Here is a 16604-nt window from a genome sequence, read left to right as displayed (position 1 = left end):
GATAGAGGAAGGTCATAGGCAGTGACGAGAGGGAACTGGACCATGGAACATGACCACACTACAGGATGACCATAATCTTGTCTGCATGGACATTATGGATTGTACAGCGTCATCCACAGTGTTGGCTCGTCACGGGAGCACTGCAACAGGTATGAACTTGTCTGCATCAACAGTTCGTCACAGTCTGCTGCAGGTTGGACTGGTTGCATGCATGCCATTGTCCAGAAACTGCAAGCTCCTCTGACTGCAATGGGCACATGAACACTGTCACTGGGGTGCCGAGTGGCAAAATATAATCTTTTTGGATGAGTGCCACTTCAGTGTGTCCTACAGTGATGGCCACATACATGTCCAGTGGTACCATGGTGAACGCAACCTGGAGAGCTGCATTGTGGAGTGACATAGCGGACAAGCACCAGGTGTGATGGTTTGCAGTGCCATTGGTTACAACAACCTATCTCGCCTCATACGTATCGCAGGCACTTTGAACAGCAGCTGTTACCTAAAAGAGGTTGTGGAGCCTGAGGTACTTTCCCTGTGTCAGGCATCTCCACAGGCCACATTTCAACAAGACATTGCCTGTCCACATATTGCGAGGAATGTACAGGCCTTCTTCTATGAGTGACCGGTACCATTGCTTCCCTGGTCTGCATGATTGCCAGACATGTTACCCATCAAACATGTCTGGGATAGGGTTAGTTGGCACCTGGTGCATTACGGTCCTCCATAACTGGTGTCATGTGGGTTTGGATACAAATTGTGTGGAGGGGAATCCCTCGGGAACGTATTCAGAACATTATTCATTCAATGCCATGGCATATAGCAGCTCTAATTGCAGTGCATGGCGGCCACACGACGTACTGAATAGTTGGGCTCAAAGGACTTGCAGGTTTGAAAAGGTTATTATTTGTTACTTGTCACGTATCTAACTTGCGGCATTAAATTAATTGAATTCATGTGTTTCTTTCCTGGTGCTGCAATTTCCACATACGGCAGTGTATCTCAACTATGCTGCACTTCTGTACAGCATTCTATGTGACTGTGACAGGTAACCAATTTTCTACCCACATGAATGGCTACAGTCAAACCTTTGCAAACTTCAGACTTAACCATCCACCGCACCGTAACACTTCTTCATTATACATTTCTCTGAACTATGGGAATTGTCCCTCCAGCATATCCTACATTCTCGCAGTTCCCCTCGTTGAAAGTTCCTCTAGCCTGTTTCCCATTGCCTTACATTATCTTTTCCCTCCTCTCTTTTGTCTACATCACTTCCCCACTCCTTGCCCATCCAAGTGTGTACCGCCCTCTTACACCACTGTTCCTCCCTCCCCCCCTCCCACCCAATATGGTCTCTCTCTCTCTCTCTCTCTCTCTCTCTCTCTCTCTCTCTCTCTCTACCCCCCTCCCCCCCACTCCCATTCTCCGTCTCCCTTTCTCTCTCCTCTCCTTCCTCTCCTCCCTGTGTCTCCCTCTCATCACAACCTTCCTCTCACTCCCCCCTCTTCCTCTTTCTACCTCTCATATCTCTCCCCTTTGAGCTTTTATGTTGTGCAGTCACTGAGTCATCTATCAAAAGACCTGCCTCAAACTACCCTCTCCTTGCATCCTGCATCCTTGTACACCTTCACCCCCTACCCCTCTCTCTGCTGCCTCCATCTGCCAAAGTACCTGCATTCATTAATCAGTCTTACTACTACTATGGGAGATTATTTATTTTGTGTGTGTTCGTGCGCACTACAAGAAAGCTAGTGTGAGTACTGTTTTCTGTTACATGTTTTTGTGTGCCTCGCAGCAGTCCGCTATAGAGAAGTTAATTGTATTTGCTTGTTTATTAGTACTAAAATTGTTGCCCACTCTATATTATTTACCACTCTATTATCATGTAAACAGTAGAAACATTCTTGTTGATGGGACTAATGTTGTTTCTAGAAGCACTTGTTGCGTTGTTACCTAATCTTGCAAAGACATCAGCACTTCATTTTGTGTATATTCTTCTCCTAAATGTAATTTTTCTGTTTGTTCTAGCTATCAAAAATCTAGATATTCCAAATAAATATATTACATTTAATAGAGCTAAATCAAATGCTTTTCAAAAGCAAGCTAAAAGGTTTGGCTGGTTAAAAAAATAATCAGACTATTAACAAGATGTACAACTTTGCTTCCACCGGTCTCCCCCCGCCAACATTTGAGGCTTTAATGAAACAAATTGGCTAAACATGTATCATTCAACGTATTTTCCATCAGTGGCCGCTACTTTCTCCCATCTTTTGAGCAGTGTACAAATCCCGCGTCGAGAAAATTGTTCATCTTTTGAAGCGGTTCGTAAGATCGGAAGTGCTGGTTAGCCAGGCCATGCGCCATTGATATAAACAGATGATAGTCAGAGGGAGCAATGTCTGGAGAATATGGTGGGTGGTGTAGGACTTCCCATTTTAATGTTTCCAAGTATATTTTGACCTCTTTTACAACGTGGCGTCAAGCATTGTCATGCTGCGAAATCACTTCATCATGTCTCTCGCTGTGCTCATATGCATTAATTGCATTTGATAACGAGCACCTGTGATTGTTTCACTTGGGTTCAACACCTCATAGTACACGACGCCGAGCTGGTCCCAGCAAATGCAGAGCATGATCTTGGAGCCATGAATGTTCAGTTTTGCCATTGATGTGGAAGCATGGCTGGGATATCCCCATTATTTTTTTGCATTTACGGTTATTGTAATGAAACCATTTTTGATCCCCGGTCACAATGCGATGCAGAAATCCCTTCCATTTTTGCCTCTGAAGCAACTGTTCATAAACACACACGTGCTGTTCAACGTCCCTTGGTTTCAGCTCACATGGGACCCAAGTTCCTTCTTTCCAAATCATGCCTATAGTCTTGAGACATTTTGAAATGGTTTGCTGTGTCACTCCCACTAATCGTTCTAATTCTTCTTGAGTTTGACACAAGTCTTCACTCAGCAATGTCTCCATTTCTGCATCTTCGAAAATATTCTCCTTCCACCACTGTGCCGGTCTACGACATTAAAATCACCATTCTTGTAGTATTGAAACCACTCACGACAGGTTCTCTCACTAATAGCGTCCTTACGATATGTATACTTGAGAGCATTCAATGAGACTCAGCCGCTGTTTTCTTCATATTGAAACAAAACAGTAACACCTCCCGCAAATGACAAGAACAACTTTATGGTGCAGATACAAATCAACTAATGTTTGAATGAGATTATGTCACTGAGGCCCAAGCTAACTGCCTGACGTTTGCAACCTGTTTCTTTCGACTGGTGCTTACCATTGTCGCCACCTACTGGCAAACGGTGGAAGCAAAGCTGTATGCCTTGTATTAACAAACAGTGTGGGCCTGACGCAAACACTACACTGCCATGTAATGAGGCCTCTCTGTCAGTTCCCATTACCCATTCACCTGCTGACATTAGTTTGTTCCAGACCATGTCCAAACTGTCCATGGGGGGGGGGGGGGGGGGGGGGGGGGTGGAAAGATTAATGTGAAATTTGTGTTAAATTTGGAAAGACTGCCACAAAGGCCCATTCTATATTGAAACAAGATATGGTGATGAATGTCTTCCACATCTCTGGTTTTTAAGTGGTTTAAGCAGTTCAAAGAGTGAGGAAAAAGAGATTGAACGTGAATTACATTTATGGTGACGCTCAGTGTCAACAATAGATGGAATCATTGAAAAAATTGGAGATTTAATCTGGAAAGACAATTTTATACGTGTGGTTGCTGATATTGTAAAAATCAACAAAGGAACAGTTCAGCAGGTTTCACTTGAAGATTTGGACAGAAAGAACGTTAGTTAAGAAATGGTGCCCAAGAACCATATGCTTGTCAAGTGGTTTTTGATGATAACTTCAAACACTACATTGAGCAGTGGAAAATTCACAGGGAACAGTTTTCGAAATTGTCGGGAGAGTTGTGTGCTTACCCCATGGCCCATCCATACCACATCCATATCAAATGATGCCATGCAACAGAGGAGGACATGACGGCCTATCATCATCCCATGGTCCTTTGGGATATATATTTGCCTCTGTACTTCCACCTCGACTGACATCTCTGCCCTTACTCTTTGCCTTTAAATATGTCTGCTTGTGTCTGTGTATGTGCGGATGGATATGTGTGTGTGTGTGTGTGTGTGTGTGTGTGTGTGCGTGTGTACACCTGTCCCTTTTTTTCCCCTAAGGGAAGTCTTTCCGCTCCGGGATTGGAATGACTCCTTACCCTCTCCCTTAAAACCCACATCCTTTCATTTTTCCCTCCCCTTCCCTCTTTCCTGACGAAGCAACTGCCAGTTGCGAAAGCTCGTAATTCTGTGTGTGTGTTTGTGTGTTTTGTTCATGTGCCTGTCTGCTGGCGCTTTCCCGGAATCTTATATATATATATATATTACTGGCAGCTTCTCTCTCTCTCTCTCTCAGAGAGCTGTAATGTACAAATTTACACCTCTCCTGCAGCAGCCTCCACCATTACCATTGGCCCCTCCCCTTCGATGCTGTTTGCGTAGCTGGGGCCCAAGTAATATTGTACACTTCGGAACCCTTGCACCACAGTATTGTAGCACACTGCTAGAGAATCCAGAACAAAATGACTGATAAAGTGGATTCTCAGTTGGTAACTATTTTTCTGCATTTAAAGGATGACAGTGTTGCAACAATCCAGGCTGGTTTGTAGCAAGTGAAAGGCTCAATGATACATGTGTGTGAGAGGGGGAGGGGGGGGGGGGGACAAGCACTTCTAAAGTGGTTAAATAAAACTGAATGGTGAAAGTAACAGGCTATCACTCTGTGAAGAACTGGCAATCACAAGAGAAATAGAGGCTCTTATGCTCTAAGATCAACATATTACATTTGAGGTGACACTGGAAAAAGGTGAAATCAGTCATAGGCCAGTTTTCAGTATTTTACATGATAGAGATCCTCGAATACTGGTTTGCATGACTGCTTACACCCATTCATAAAGCCTACTAGATTTATCACAAGGACACTAAGACAAGGTAGCAAAGCAAGTGGTGGAAACATGGATCCAGTACTGGCAAAAAAAAAAAAAAAAAGATCCAATTGTCATTGGGCAAGGTGATGCTAATTGTGTGTTGTGACTGCCTTGAAGCCGAAGTTGGCAAACTGCACAGGATACTGTCTCACATGCTGTTTCATTGTGGAGTCAAATATTATCACACCCCTAAATTGTCTTTCTTTGAATGCTGAAACCAGTGGGTGGCAAGCATTCCCAGAATAGCAGTAATGTGATTTCTGTGGAATGTTTTCTGAACAGCGACAATGCAAACTTTTAAAAGCAAGGTCTCGCCAAGTTATTGTCACTGAGAACCATCCCACCCAGTTTCATGGTCACAACTTGATTTTGTCAAGGTGATACCGCCAGCTATTGATGACCTGGCCTTTAAAATAATTGCATTATTTCATTAAAAAGATCTGTAGTCGCTCATATATCACAGTAGATAAGAAAGTTTCATGGGTTACCTATACATCGGAATATCTTTTGACTACCACAGGTATGAAACAGGCTATATAACATAGATATGAAATTATCTCCCTCTGTCAGAGAAGATCTGAAGTTCCATATTATAGACAAAATTTTGTCAGGTTCGAGTATTTAGCATTCTTAATTAGTTCTTGTTCATAACAGATGTGTTCAATCCCCAGATGTCAAAAATCCACAACAATATCTAACAGTATTATGGAAAGGATAGTTGCTACTCACCATATAGCAGAGATGCTGAGTCACAGATAGGCACAACAAAAAGACTGTCAAAGTGAGCTTTTGACCCATAAGGCTGAGAAATCTGAACCTCAAAAGTTCAGAATATATCCACTCTTTGTTGCCACTGTTAGTGTAGTTACAGACAGTTGGCGTTACCACTTGATTTACTAGGGATGCTATCTTAAAAAAGGTATACAGTACTTCGTAGATAGTGAATAGCCACATGGAATGGCTTTTACTTGGACAAGGCTACCACAGACTTCACAAGCACAGATGTGACCCTGATGGTAGGTTGTTATGCTGGGTGGGGAATAGCCTACCAGATCAATTGTTTGGTTAGTCCAATTTTATGTGATTTGGAGTAATACATATTCCTCTGCTTAGTCTTGGATAGAGAATTCTTTTATCACCTTAATTTGCAGAAGTAACATAAATTTGTTGTTAGCAATAATAGCAGTATTTTTGCTATTCTTTTCACTTAGTATCAATAAAATCTGTTTGCAATTCCAAAAGTTCTGTTTAGTGTGTTTTAATAGTTTGTGTTACAAGTTTTTTATAGCTTATTTTAGTGGGAAATCAGATAACATTACATTACTAACTGCTTTGTAATAATTTTTCCAGCTGTGACTTAAATACCAAGAGCAGAAAGCCAAATGGCCAGATACATGATGTGCTTCACTTGGTTCCTTTGAGGTCAGCGACAGATCTACTTAAAGCTTTAAAGATATCAGATGTATCCATTTTTTCTGGTCTGATGGTAGGTATAAATACAAATCATTGTATTTATTCTTATACTTTATGAAAAGATTTACTTGTAACTATTCTAATAAAGTTTAGAAATTGATAGTACTACTGGCTAGAAGGTGGTGTGTGTGTGTGTGTGTGTGTGTGTGTGTGTGTGTGTGTGTGTGTGTTGGGTCGTCTCCCTCCCCCTCACCCTCCCCTCTCCCCTGTTCTTTCCCTACTGCCCCTCCCCTGTTCTTTCCCTACTGCCCCTCCCCTCTTCTTTCCCTACTGACCCTCCCTCCCTCCCTCTCCCTCCCTCCATCCCTCCCTCCCTCCCTCCCTCCCTCCCTCCCTCCCTCCCTCCCTCCCTCCCTCCTCTCCATTCCTGTCTCCCCCCTCTCCATCCCTCTCTCCCCCCTCCTTCCCTTCCCTTCCCTTCCCTCCTCTACTCTCCCCCTCCCTCCACCCCCCGCCCCTCTCTCTCTCTCAAGGTAAGTTTTCTTGATAGAACTGATAAATTTTGCGCACACACAACAAATTATAATGATTTTTTAGTATAGACATTTCTTTTAGTCCAAACCTACTTCTTAATTCTCATTTAAACTTGGAAGCTTTACTAATGGAGAAAGTGATCCATGTGATGCAAGTAAGAAAACCCAATACAGAAATCTCAGGTATGAAGATAGTTGAATTTTTAAGACTGAAATTAACACTTTTACAAAAAGGAAAGTTGTTAGTCTCAATATAGCAGAGATGCTGAGTAGCAGATAGGCACAGCAAAAAGACTGTCACAGAGTGACTTTTCAGCCAACAAGGCCTTCATCAAAAACAGATGACCACAGAATGTGTGTGTGTGTGTGTGTGTGTGTGTGTGTGTGTGTGCGTGCGTGCGTGTGCGCGCGCGGTTGTGTGTGTGTGTGTGTGTGTGTGTGTGTGTGTGTGTGTGTGTGTGTGCGCTGTATGGTGAGTAGCAACTATCCTTTCCGTAATATTGTTACATTCCATCCTGAATTTTCCATTGTTTGCTTTTGAGGAGGAAAGTTAGGTAGCAAGATTTCTGATTTGAATGATAGTAGCTAAAGGAAATACTGTATTATCATGACAAAATCAATGCTATATTTTGTCACTCATCTTCTTTGTAAGTTAACTGCATTTGAGCAAATGAGGATCTTGGACTGGCTACAGGGATGAAACATCTTTATTACCATCATCTGAGTAGAAATTTGTGAGTGCTAGTTTCCATCTGGTAGTACAGCAATCCTTTCTGGTAAAATTTACATGTAACATTCTGTGTGTCTTGCTGTTGTCATATTTCCTTGTACTTCAACTTGCAACAGAGTAGTTATGAATTTTCCATCAGCCATGAGGGATCTGAGCAAAGATAAGCTTTGCAGAAGTAGGTATGGAAATGTGACATTATTGAACTGTTCTGGAGTTAATTATTACCTTTCCTACCTAAGAAACACAATTTTAACTGAGTACATGGAAACTTATACTTGGACCATATCTTAAAGTGTCCTCCAACTCAAGGTGTGACTTTTGCATTTGTGATATATGTTTGTGTGATCTTGAAGATACCTAGAGCATGTGACAATCTGTAGATTTGAGACTTGCATCTGTTGCTTAAATGCCCTTCAGGCAGTTGGAACAGTTGTATCCAGAAGAAAAACAAGGTTCAGAACTTGAAAGATACTTGGAAAATATCGTTCAGCAGTATCCTTTCTTGAGTACCAGAGCACATGGGAATTGAGGAAGATCAGAAGGCAAATAAAATAAATTGTTTGAAACAAACTTCTGTTCAGTTTAATATCCTCATTCATTCTGTTTCTGTGGTGTTACGAAATGTTGCATGACAGAAAGGCTGTGTTCCGATGATGATACAATACAAATTATGGTATGAAAAATCTGCAGCAGTTGTGCTCTTTCAGAATTGGATCACATGTAACAATTGCACTTAGCAGATTATACACATGATGTTAACATTCTATATGTTGAATTTTAAGTAAGTATCTTCCATATTGTGATAATGATCCATATAAACTCATCTGACGATTGGCTTACTATTTACACAATAATGAGGGGAGTATACACATTTTAGAATGTACACATTTTAGTGCCTGTACTCATCGGATGAGAGCAAGGAGAGTCAGAAGCCTGTCCAGTTGTGCTTACTTTAAAAAGAGCGAGGTAGTCAAATTGCTTCTGAATGTGCACCATTAAGGAAATTTAACCAATTTTAGTGTTATAGTATTACTTCAGATATTTTAACTGTACTTGTGTAAAATAATTAATATATCAGGTATAATTGCTGTGTTTTTCTAATATACAGGGTGATTCAAAAAGAATACCACAACTTTAAAAATGTGTATTTAATGAAAGAAACATAATGTAACCTTCTGTTATACATCATTACAAAGAGTATTTAAAAAGGTTTTTTTCACTCAAAAACAAGTTCAGAGATGTTCAATATGGCCCCCTCCAGACACTCGAGCAATATCAACCCGATACTCCAACTCGTTCCACACTCTCTGTAGCATATCAGGCGTAACAGTTTGGATAGCTGCTGTTATTTCTCGTTTCAAATCATCAATGGTGGCTGGGAGAGGTGGCCGAAACACCATATCCTTAACATACCCGCATTTAAAAAAATCGCAGGGGGTAAGATCAGGGCTTCTTGGAGGCCAGTGATGAAGTGCTCTGTCACTCTGTCTTAACATCAACTGACGATGACGACTAGTCAACAGCGCCTCAAGTGAACAAATGTACAACTAAATGAAACTTTATAGATCCCTTAATTCACCTACAGATAGTGCTTAGCTCTGCCTTTTGTCGTTGCGGAGTTTTAAATTCCTAAAGTTGTGGTATTCTTTTTGAATCACCCTGTATAGTCACCATAACAACCATTTTGTTGTCTGAATCACATTTAAATTGTTTTAATTTTAAAAGTTTCTTTAGTTTCCTGGCCCAGGGTGTTCATACATATCGGGTGTATCTAAAATATGACATTCATTTTGTAATGTAGTAATTACAAAACAGGGGTCTTGGCACACAGGGAATGTGTGTTGATTGAATAGATGTGGCCTAGAGTTTCAGAGAAAACTACTAGATGTGAGTTCTGAGATCTCTCCTTCAGCTGGAAGCAAGATGGTGTCTGCTCAACACAGTGTTTTGCACCATAGTTAGCAATAGTGAGTCAGTGATTACAGTTCAGCATGAGTTTTGTCAACATTTTAGGATTGGTTGTCCTTTGCCAAAAAAATTTGTCATTGATATTGTCAGTTTGAAGACAAAGGGTGTTTATGTCAAAGATACAGTGTCAATGTCAACCTTGCACACCTGATGAAAGAGTGAAAAGTACTCAGCAGATGTTTGTGCATAGTCTATTAAAGCCTACCTCATTGCACAAGTAGCGAACTTACAGTGCCTCATGTGATGCCTGGCAAATGTCAAGTTGAGTGTTGGTCTGTAAATCATACAGACTATAGTTTGTGCAGGGTCTTCAGGTTGGTGATGGAAAGGAAACATGTTGGCTTCGGCAGTGCTCTGCTGGAAGACAAGATTTTTATCAAGGTTAGTTTTCAGTGATGAAGCTACATTTCATGTTAGTAACAAAGTGAACCAACAGAATGTGCAGATATGAGGACTTTAGAACATTCATCCAGTTGTTGAGTGTGAAAGAGACTCACCCTATAGTGAACCCTTTTTGTTGCAAATCTAGCAAATTGAGGACAACTCTGATGACTTAATATTCCAACAGAATGGAGCTCCATCACACTGGCACAAATTTGTATGATAATTCCTTGGTGACAAGCTGCCTCAGTGCTGGATATGGTGCCAGGGACCCCCAGACACTGCTCCACATTATTGATCTCCCATGATCTACAGATATGGATATCTAAAGGAAAGTGTTTTGATTTACCATTACCTCACGACACAAATGAGACAGAAAACAGATTAAGAAATGCTGTGACTTCTGTCAGTATGGATTTAATACATAGATTTATTAGGAATTCACTGTTCTTCTACATAGATTTATTGTGAATTTACCTATCTCTTAGACATCTGTGGTGCTAGTGGTAGATACACAGACCGTTTATAACAACATAACAAGATCTTTGACAATATTAAGAAAAAACCAGATTGCTACTCACCATATAGCAGAGATGTTGAGTTGCAGACAGGCACAACAAAAAGACTACTACAGGCATAGTCTTTGGCTGCTGGAGCCAGATTTTGGAAGCGTTTTGTTGTATTTCTGTGTTTCTGCCATGTTTTTATTAGGTCACTTTCGTGTCTGTCCCTCTGTTGGGTACAAATTTTGCAAGTGATGTTAAACTAACTTCCTGATGAACTAAAGACTTCAAATTTTAAACATAGCTTAGTAATGGATGACAATGCTCTATTAGCCTGCTTTCTTATTGTTCTGTTCAGGAGAGGCTGGAGTTAAAAAAAAGTGGTAACATGGGACATCAGAATGCACTGCACGAACATCATGTTGTGCGGCCAGTATCAGTATGAGTTTCAAGAGGTATATGTGTAGAGGGCACAGCTGAGCAGAGAGAGGGGTGAGTAGGAGATGGGCAGTGAGAGTGGAAGAGGAGGAGGAGGAGGAGAATGAGAATGAGAGTGGGGAAGAAGCAGATGGGAGGGGGGGGGGAGGGGGGGTTATGAGGTAGGCGTACAAGAGTGAATCTGCGAGTGTAAAGTTGGTTGTTGTTGTTGTTGTTGTTGTTGTCTTTAGTCCTGAGACTGGTTTGATGCAGCTCTCCATGCTACTCTATCCTGTGCAAGCTTCTTCATCTCCCAGTACCTACTGCAACCTACATCCTTCTGAATCGGCTTAGTGTATTCATCTCTTGGTCTCCCTCTGCGATTTTTACCCTCCACGCTGCCCTCCAATGCTAAATTTGTGAAAAGTTGGTATTGAAATAAAAGTCTTATAAAGAAATCATATAACAATAATTTTGCTAACTTCTTTATTGTATTTTTTAGGAAAAAACAAATATTCCGCGTGGGAAAAATATATCTAAAAACAAAGATGATGTGACTTACCAAACAAAAGCGCTGGCAGGTCGATTGACACACAAACATACACACAAAATTCAAGCTTTCGCACCGACGGTTGCTTCTTCAGGAAAGAGGGTAGGAGAGGGAAAGATGAAAGGATGTGGTTTTCACTGGAGAGGGTAAGGAGTCATTCCAATCCCGGGAGCGGAAGGACTTACCTTAGGGGGAAAAAAGGACAGGTATACACTCGCGCGCGCACACACACACACACACACACACACACACACACACACACACACACACACACACACACACACACACGTCCATCCGCACATACACAGACACAAGCAGACATTTGCAAAGGCAAAGAGTTTTGGCACAGATGTCAGTCGAGGCGGAAGTACAGAGGCAAAGATGTTGTTGAAAGACAGGTGAGGTATGAGCGGAGGCAACTTGAAATTAGAGGAGGTTGACGCCTGGCGGATAATGAGAAGAGAGTATATACTGAAGGGCAAGTTCCCATCTCTGGAGTTCTGACAGTTTGGTGTCAGTGGGTAGTATCCAGATAACCCTGACGGTGTAACACTGTGCCAAGATGTGCTGGCCATGCACCAAGGCATGTTTAGCCACAGGGTGATCCTCATTACCAACAAACACTGTTTGCCTGTGTCCATTTATGCGAATGGACAGTTTGTTGCTATTCATTCCCACATAAAAAGCTTCACAGTGTAGGCAGGTCAGTTGGTAAATCATGTGGGTGCTTTCACACGTGGCTCTGCCTTTGATCAGTATATCCTCTCTTCTCGTTATCCGCCATGCCTCAACCTCCGCTAATTTCAAGCTGCCGTTGCTCATATCTCACCTGTCTTTCAACAACTTCTTTGCCTCTGTACTTCCGCCTCGACTGACATCTCTGCCCAAACTCTTTGCCTTTACAAATGTCTGTGTGTGTGTGTGTGTGTGTGTGTGTGTGTGCAGATAGATTGTGTGTGTGTGTGTGTGTGTGTGTGTGTGTGTGTGTGTGTGTGTGTGTGTGTGTGTGTGTGTGTGTGTGTACGAGTGTGTACCTGTCCTTTTTTCCCCCTAAGGTAAGTCTTTCTGCTCCCGGGATTGGTTTGACACCTTACCCTCTCCCTTAAAACCCACATCCTTTCGTCTTTCCCTCTCCTTCCCTCTTTCCTGAAGAAGCAACCACTGGTTGCGAAAGCTTGAATTTTGTGCGTATGTTTGTGTGTCTATCGACCTGCCAGTGCTTTTGTTTGGTAAGTCACATCATATATATATATAACTTCCACATGGGAAAAAATATTAAAAACAAAGATTCCAAGACTTACCAAGCGAGAAAGCGCCGGTAGATAGGCACAATGAATGAAACACACAAACACACACCCAAAATTACGAGCTTTCGCAACCGGTTGCTGCTTCGTCAGGAAAGAGGGAAGGAAAAGAAAAGATGAAAGGATGTGGGTTTTAAGGGAGAGGGTAAGGAGTCATTCCAATCCCGGGAGCGGAAAGACTTACCTTAGGGGGAAAAAAGGATAGGTATATACTCGCTCACACACACATGCACGCATATCCATCCATACATACACAGACACAAGCGGACATATTTAAAGGCAAAGAGTATGGGCAGAGATGTAGGTCAAGGCGGAAGTGTGGAGGCAAAGATGATGTTGAATGACAGGTGAGGTATGAGTGGCGGCAACTTGAAATTAGCGGAGATTGAGGCCTGGTGGATAACGAGAAGAGAAGATATATTGAAGGGCAAGTTCCCATCTCCGGAGTTCGGATAGGTTGGTGTTGGTGGGAAGTATCCAGATAACTCGGATGGTGTAACACTGTGCCAAGATGTGCTGGCCATGCACCAAGGCATGTTTAGCCACAGGGTGATCCTCATTACCAACAAACACTGTCTGCCTGTGTCCATTCATGCGAATGGACAGTTTGTAGTTGGTCATTCCCACATAGAAAGCGTCACAGTGTAGGCAGGTCAGTTGGTAAATCACGTGGGTGCGTTCACACGTGGCTCTGCCTTTGATCGTGTACACCTTTCGCATTACAGGACTGGAGTAGGTGGTGGTGGGAGGATGCATAGGACAGGTTTTACACCGGGGGCGGTTGCAAGGGTAGGGGCCAGAGGGTAGGAAAGGTGGTTTGGGGATTTCATAGGGATGAACCAAGAGGTTACAAAGGTTAGGTGGACGGCAGAAAGACACTCTTGGTGGAGTGGGGAGGATTTCATGAAGGATGGATCTCATTTCGGGCAGGTTTTTAGGAAGTCGTATCACTGCTGGAGAGCCACATTCAGAGTCTGATCCAGTCCCGGGAAGTATCCTGTCAAGGCGTTGTTTTTAATATATGTATATATAATTTTAACTCGTCAGTGTGTTTAAAATCTATTTGAAAAATTTCACATGCACTAGCCTAAAACGTGGAATACAAATATCTAAATAAAAATAAATCTTTAGTATACCACATTCGTAATAAGACTAGAAAGTGTAAAATAAGTTTTTCCTGTCTCCATACAGATTCCTAACCCCAAGACAGACAGTCTTGAAAATTTGTTATTGTGAATTTTTGACAGCTGTGAGAATTCCAGTAAAATTTAAAATGAAAAATTTGGAGCATATGCATAGATAATAGTAAGGAGGTGAACTAGTCGTGCATCAGTTATGAACCCCCATGTTTTTCATTTTAATTCTTAATAGTTTTTTCATAGCTGTTATAAACTCAATATCAAAATTTTCAGGAGTATGTGTGTGTGGTTAGGAATCTTTGAGACTACAAGGAATTGTTTTTTTACTTTTTAGTCTGGTTTAAAAAGTATGCTATATATGAAGATTTTACGAAAGGTCATTCTTTTCTATACACTCCGTACATAATACTAGAGAGTTCTTAACATAATAGTGTTCATAGCAGTGAACGTCATTAGATTCCTCACAAAGGTAATATGTATGGCAAGGACAGGTCCTGCAGACACCATTTCCATAGAACATTTGTTGAAAACTTGTCACCCTGTGTGCAGTCTGTTAGGGTTTTCATGTCCTAGTTATGTGGAAACATTTCATGTTACTTATAAAATATCACTGGTGCAAGTTTTTAATGTTAGGCTGATTGATATATTGTATCATCCCTCCTCCTCCTCCCCCCCCCCCCCCCCAACGCCCCCTCCAACTTCCAATGTTATTTGTACCTCTACATTTTTCTTGTTGTGGTCTGTCAGCTGCCTACATGTTATATAATCATTAAGTCAGTCCATATCTTCTCATGTCATCTGAGCTCTGACTGTCAGTGACTATTTTTATCCCCCCCCCCCCTTAATTTCTAATCTTGTAGTTGAATATGAGCCACAGTTTGTGAAATATACCCAATGTTTCTTTATCTCCAGTTTTGTTTCAGAGTGGATATGAAATGTTGAATTACATTTACTTTTATTTTTCAGGAAGAGGTTGAGAATTTCAACCCAGAGGATGATTATTGGTACAGAGACTGAACAACCATGAATCTACTTTAGTCTCACGTATACTGCCATGTGGGTCATGGCTGATGTTTGTCACTTGAAGTTGTGATGTGATATTTCTTCACTTACTGAAAAACAATCATGTGACATTTACATACATAACTAAACAAAGGCTGTGATTCAGCAGACTAGTTTATCTAGTTGTTGCAGACACCTATTTTTATAATTTTTTTGTCTTATCATTAAAAACTTTTGTATTATACCTGTAAAAAATTGTTATAAAATTTGGTGAAAATTTAAAAAAACATAAATGTTGATTGCCACTGAAGAGATAAAAGGCTGTAGTACATACATTAATAGAACAAGTTTTTCATGCTTATACATCAAATGTTTATTAATAAGAAAGAAAAAAAAAACAGGAAATATAGTAGAGTTCCTTGATGGTTTGGCAATAAATCATGCTTAAGTGCTATCCGCACAGACCAGTATTTGAGAGTAGGACCATGAGAAATTTATTTGTTGGACAATTGAAATCTCAAGTATTTTGCTCTGAACCTAATTGTTTTCATTAGATTTGAAGTTCTAGTTATTGGACCAATGTTTTTCATTTCTGGCTGATGCCAACGGCATTTAAATGCTCATCTATGTCTCTGTTAAATGTTTCTTCCATTTTTGATCTCTGTTACAATTTTAAAATATGAAATGCATGAGTCTGAAATTAACATTTATGTGATTTTTTTCAGATTCATAACAATTTCTTCCGTTGTTTGGTATGGCACTTTCATGGCAATTATTTTTTGTCAGTTGTTTCGTAAGAATTATCTGATTTTTTTTTACTGAAACAGTCTCAGTGCAGAATTGCATAGAACAGTGGCTGTCTGCATGTCCATGTATTTCCAGCTTTATGGGATCTGTGTAGAAAAGGAACATCACAAACAATACTGGCAAAATATGATATTCATATGTTGATTGTATCACTTTGAAACTTTCTGCAGAAAACTGAAAGTTATTTGTGATACAACTGTCCAGAATTTCATCAAGCATTGGCAGTGCAGATGCTTGCTAAGAAACTGTTTGCTATTGTGATAAAAAAAGTTCCTTTCCTCATGACTTACATGATTAAAATGTTAGAACTGTAATTACTGTACATAGAGCACTAACACTATCGTGGTTACCTCAATTCAAAATTTGTATAAAGCTTAAGAAATAATTTCCTGTTATTTCTAGTAATAAACACTAATTTTTTTTATATGTAATTGGCTGAACTTACACCAGTGTTTGCAGTAGCAGTACTTGATCTAAAGTTCAGAATGAACAGTCTACTGAACATAGAACATGGATGAAAGAAACCAAATAAATACATAAGGGGCAGTGCAGGTGAGATTAATGACAAATTCAGCATTAGATTTGGGACCACCCACGAAACTAAATTATAGATTTCTGCTATCTTGGAGGCAAAATGGCACACAACAGACAAGGCTTGCACCATAACCACAACACTGTTGGACATCTGTGGTTTCCATATTTGTAACAGATCTTTTTCAGGCTATTCAGAAGACAGGTCTGCCCAATAACCCAATAACTATAGACAAATTATTCTAATCAGCTGAGAAACGTAACCAGGAAATTTACTATGATTTATTTCTCAGTCCAAATGCCTTC

At 40.8% G+C, this 16604-nt stretch overlaps 1 protein-coding gene across 2 annotated transcripts in view; it reads left to right on the top strand.

Annotated features, from left to right (window-relative positions):
- LOC126336862 (uncharacterized) overlaps positions 1–16198 on the top strand; it is a 313200-nt gene extending 297002 nt beyond the window's left edge. For both annotated transcript variants that reach the window (XM_050000960.1, XM_050000958.1), the window contains exons 19-20: positions 6371–6506; positions 14925–16198. In XM_050000960.1, coding sequence (XP_049856917.1) covers positions 6371–6506; positions 14925–14975 — 187 coding nt within the window. In that variant the 3' untranslated portion in view covers positions 14976–16198. The remainder of the gene's footprint in view (positions 1–6370; positions 6507–14924) is intronic.
- Positions 16199–16604: the final 406 nt, after the last annotated feature.

The sequence above is a fragment of the Schistocerca gregaria genome, chromosome 2 (genome assembly GCF_023897955.1).
Source record: "Schistocerca gregaria isolate iqSchGreg1 chromosome 2, iqSchGreg1.2, whole genome shotgun sequence".
In the NCBI taxonomy this organism is placed as follows: Eukaryota; Metazoa; Arthropoda; class Insecta; order Orthoptera; family Acrididae; genus Schistocerca; species Schistocerca gregaria.
The sequence above is the reverse complement of the archived record's forward strand: the minus strand, read 5'-3'. Positions and strand labels throughout refer to the sequence as shown.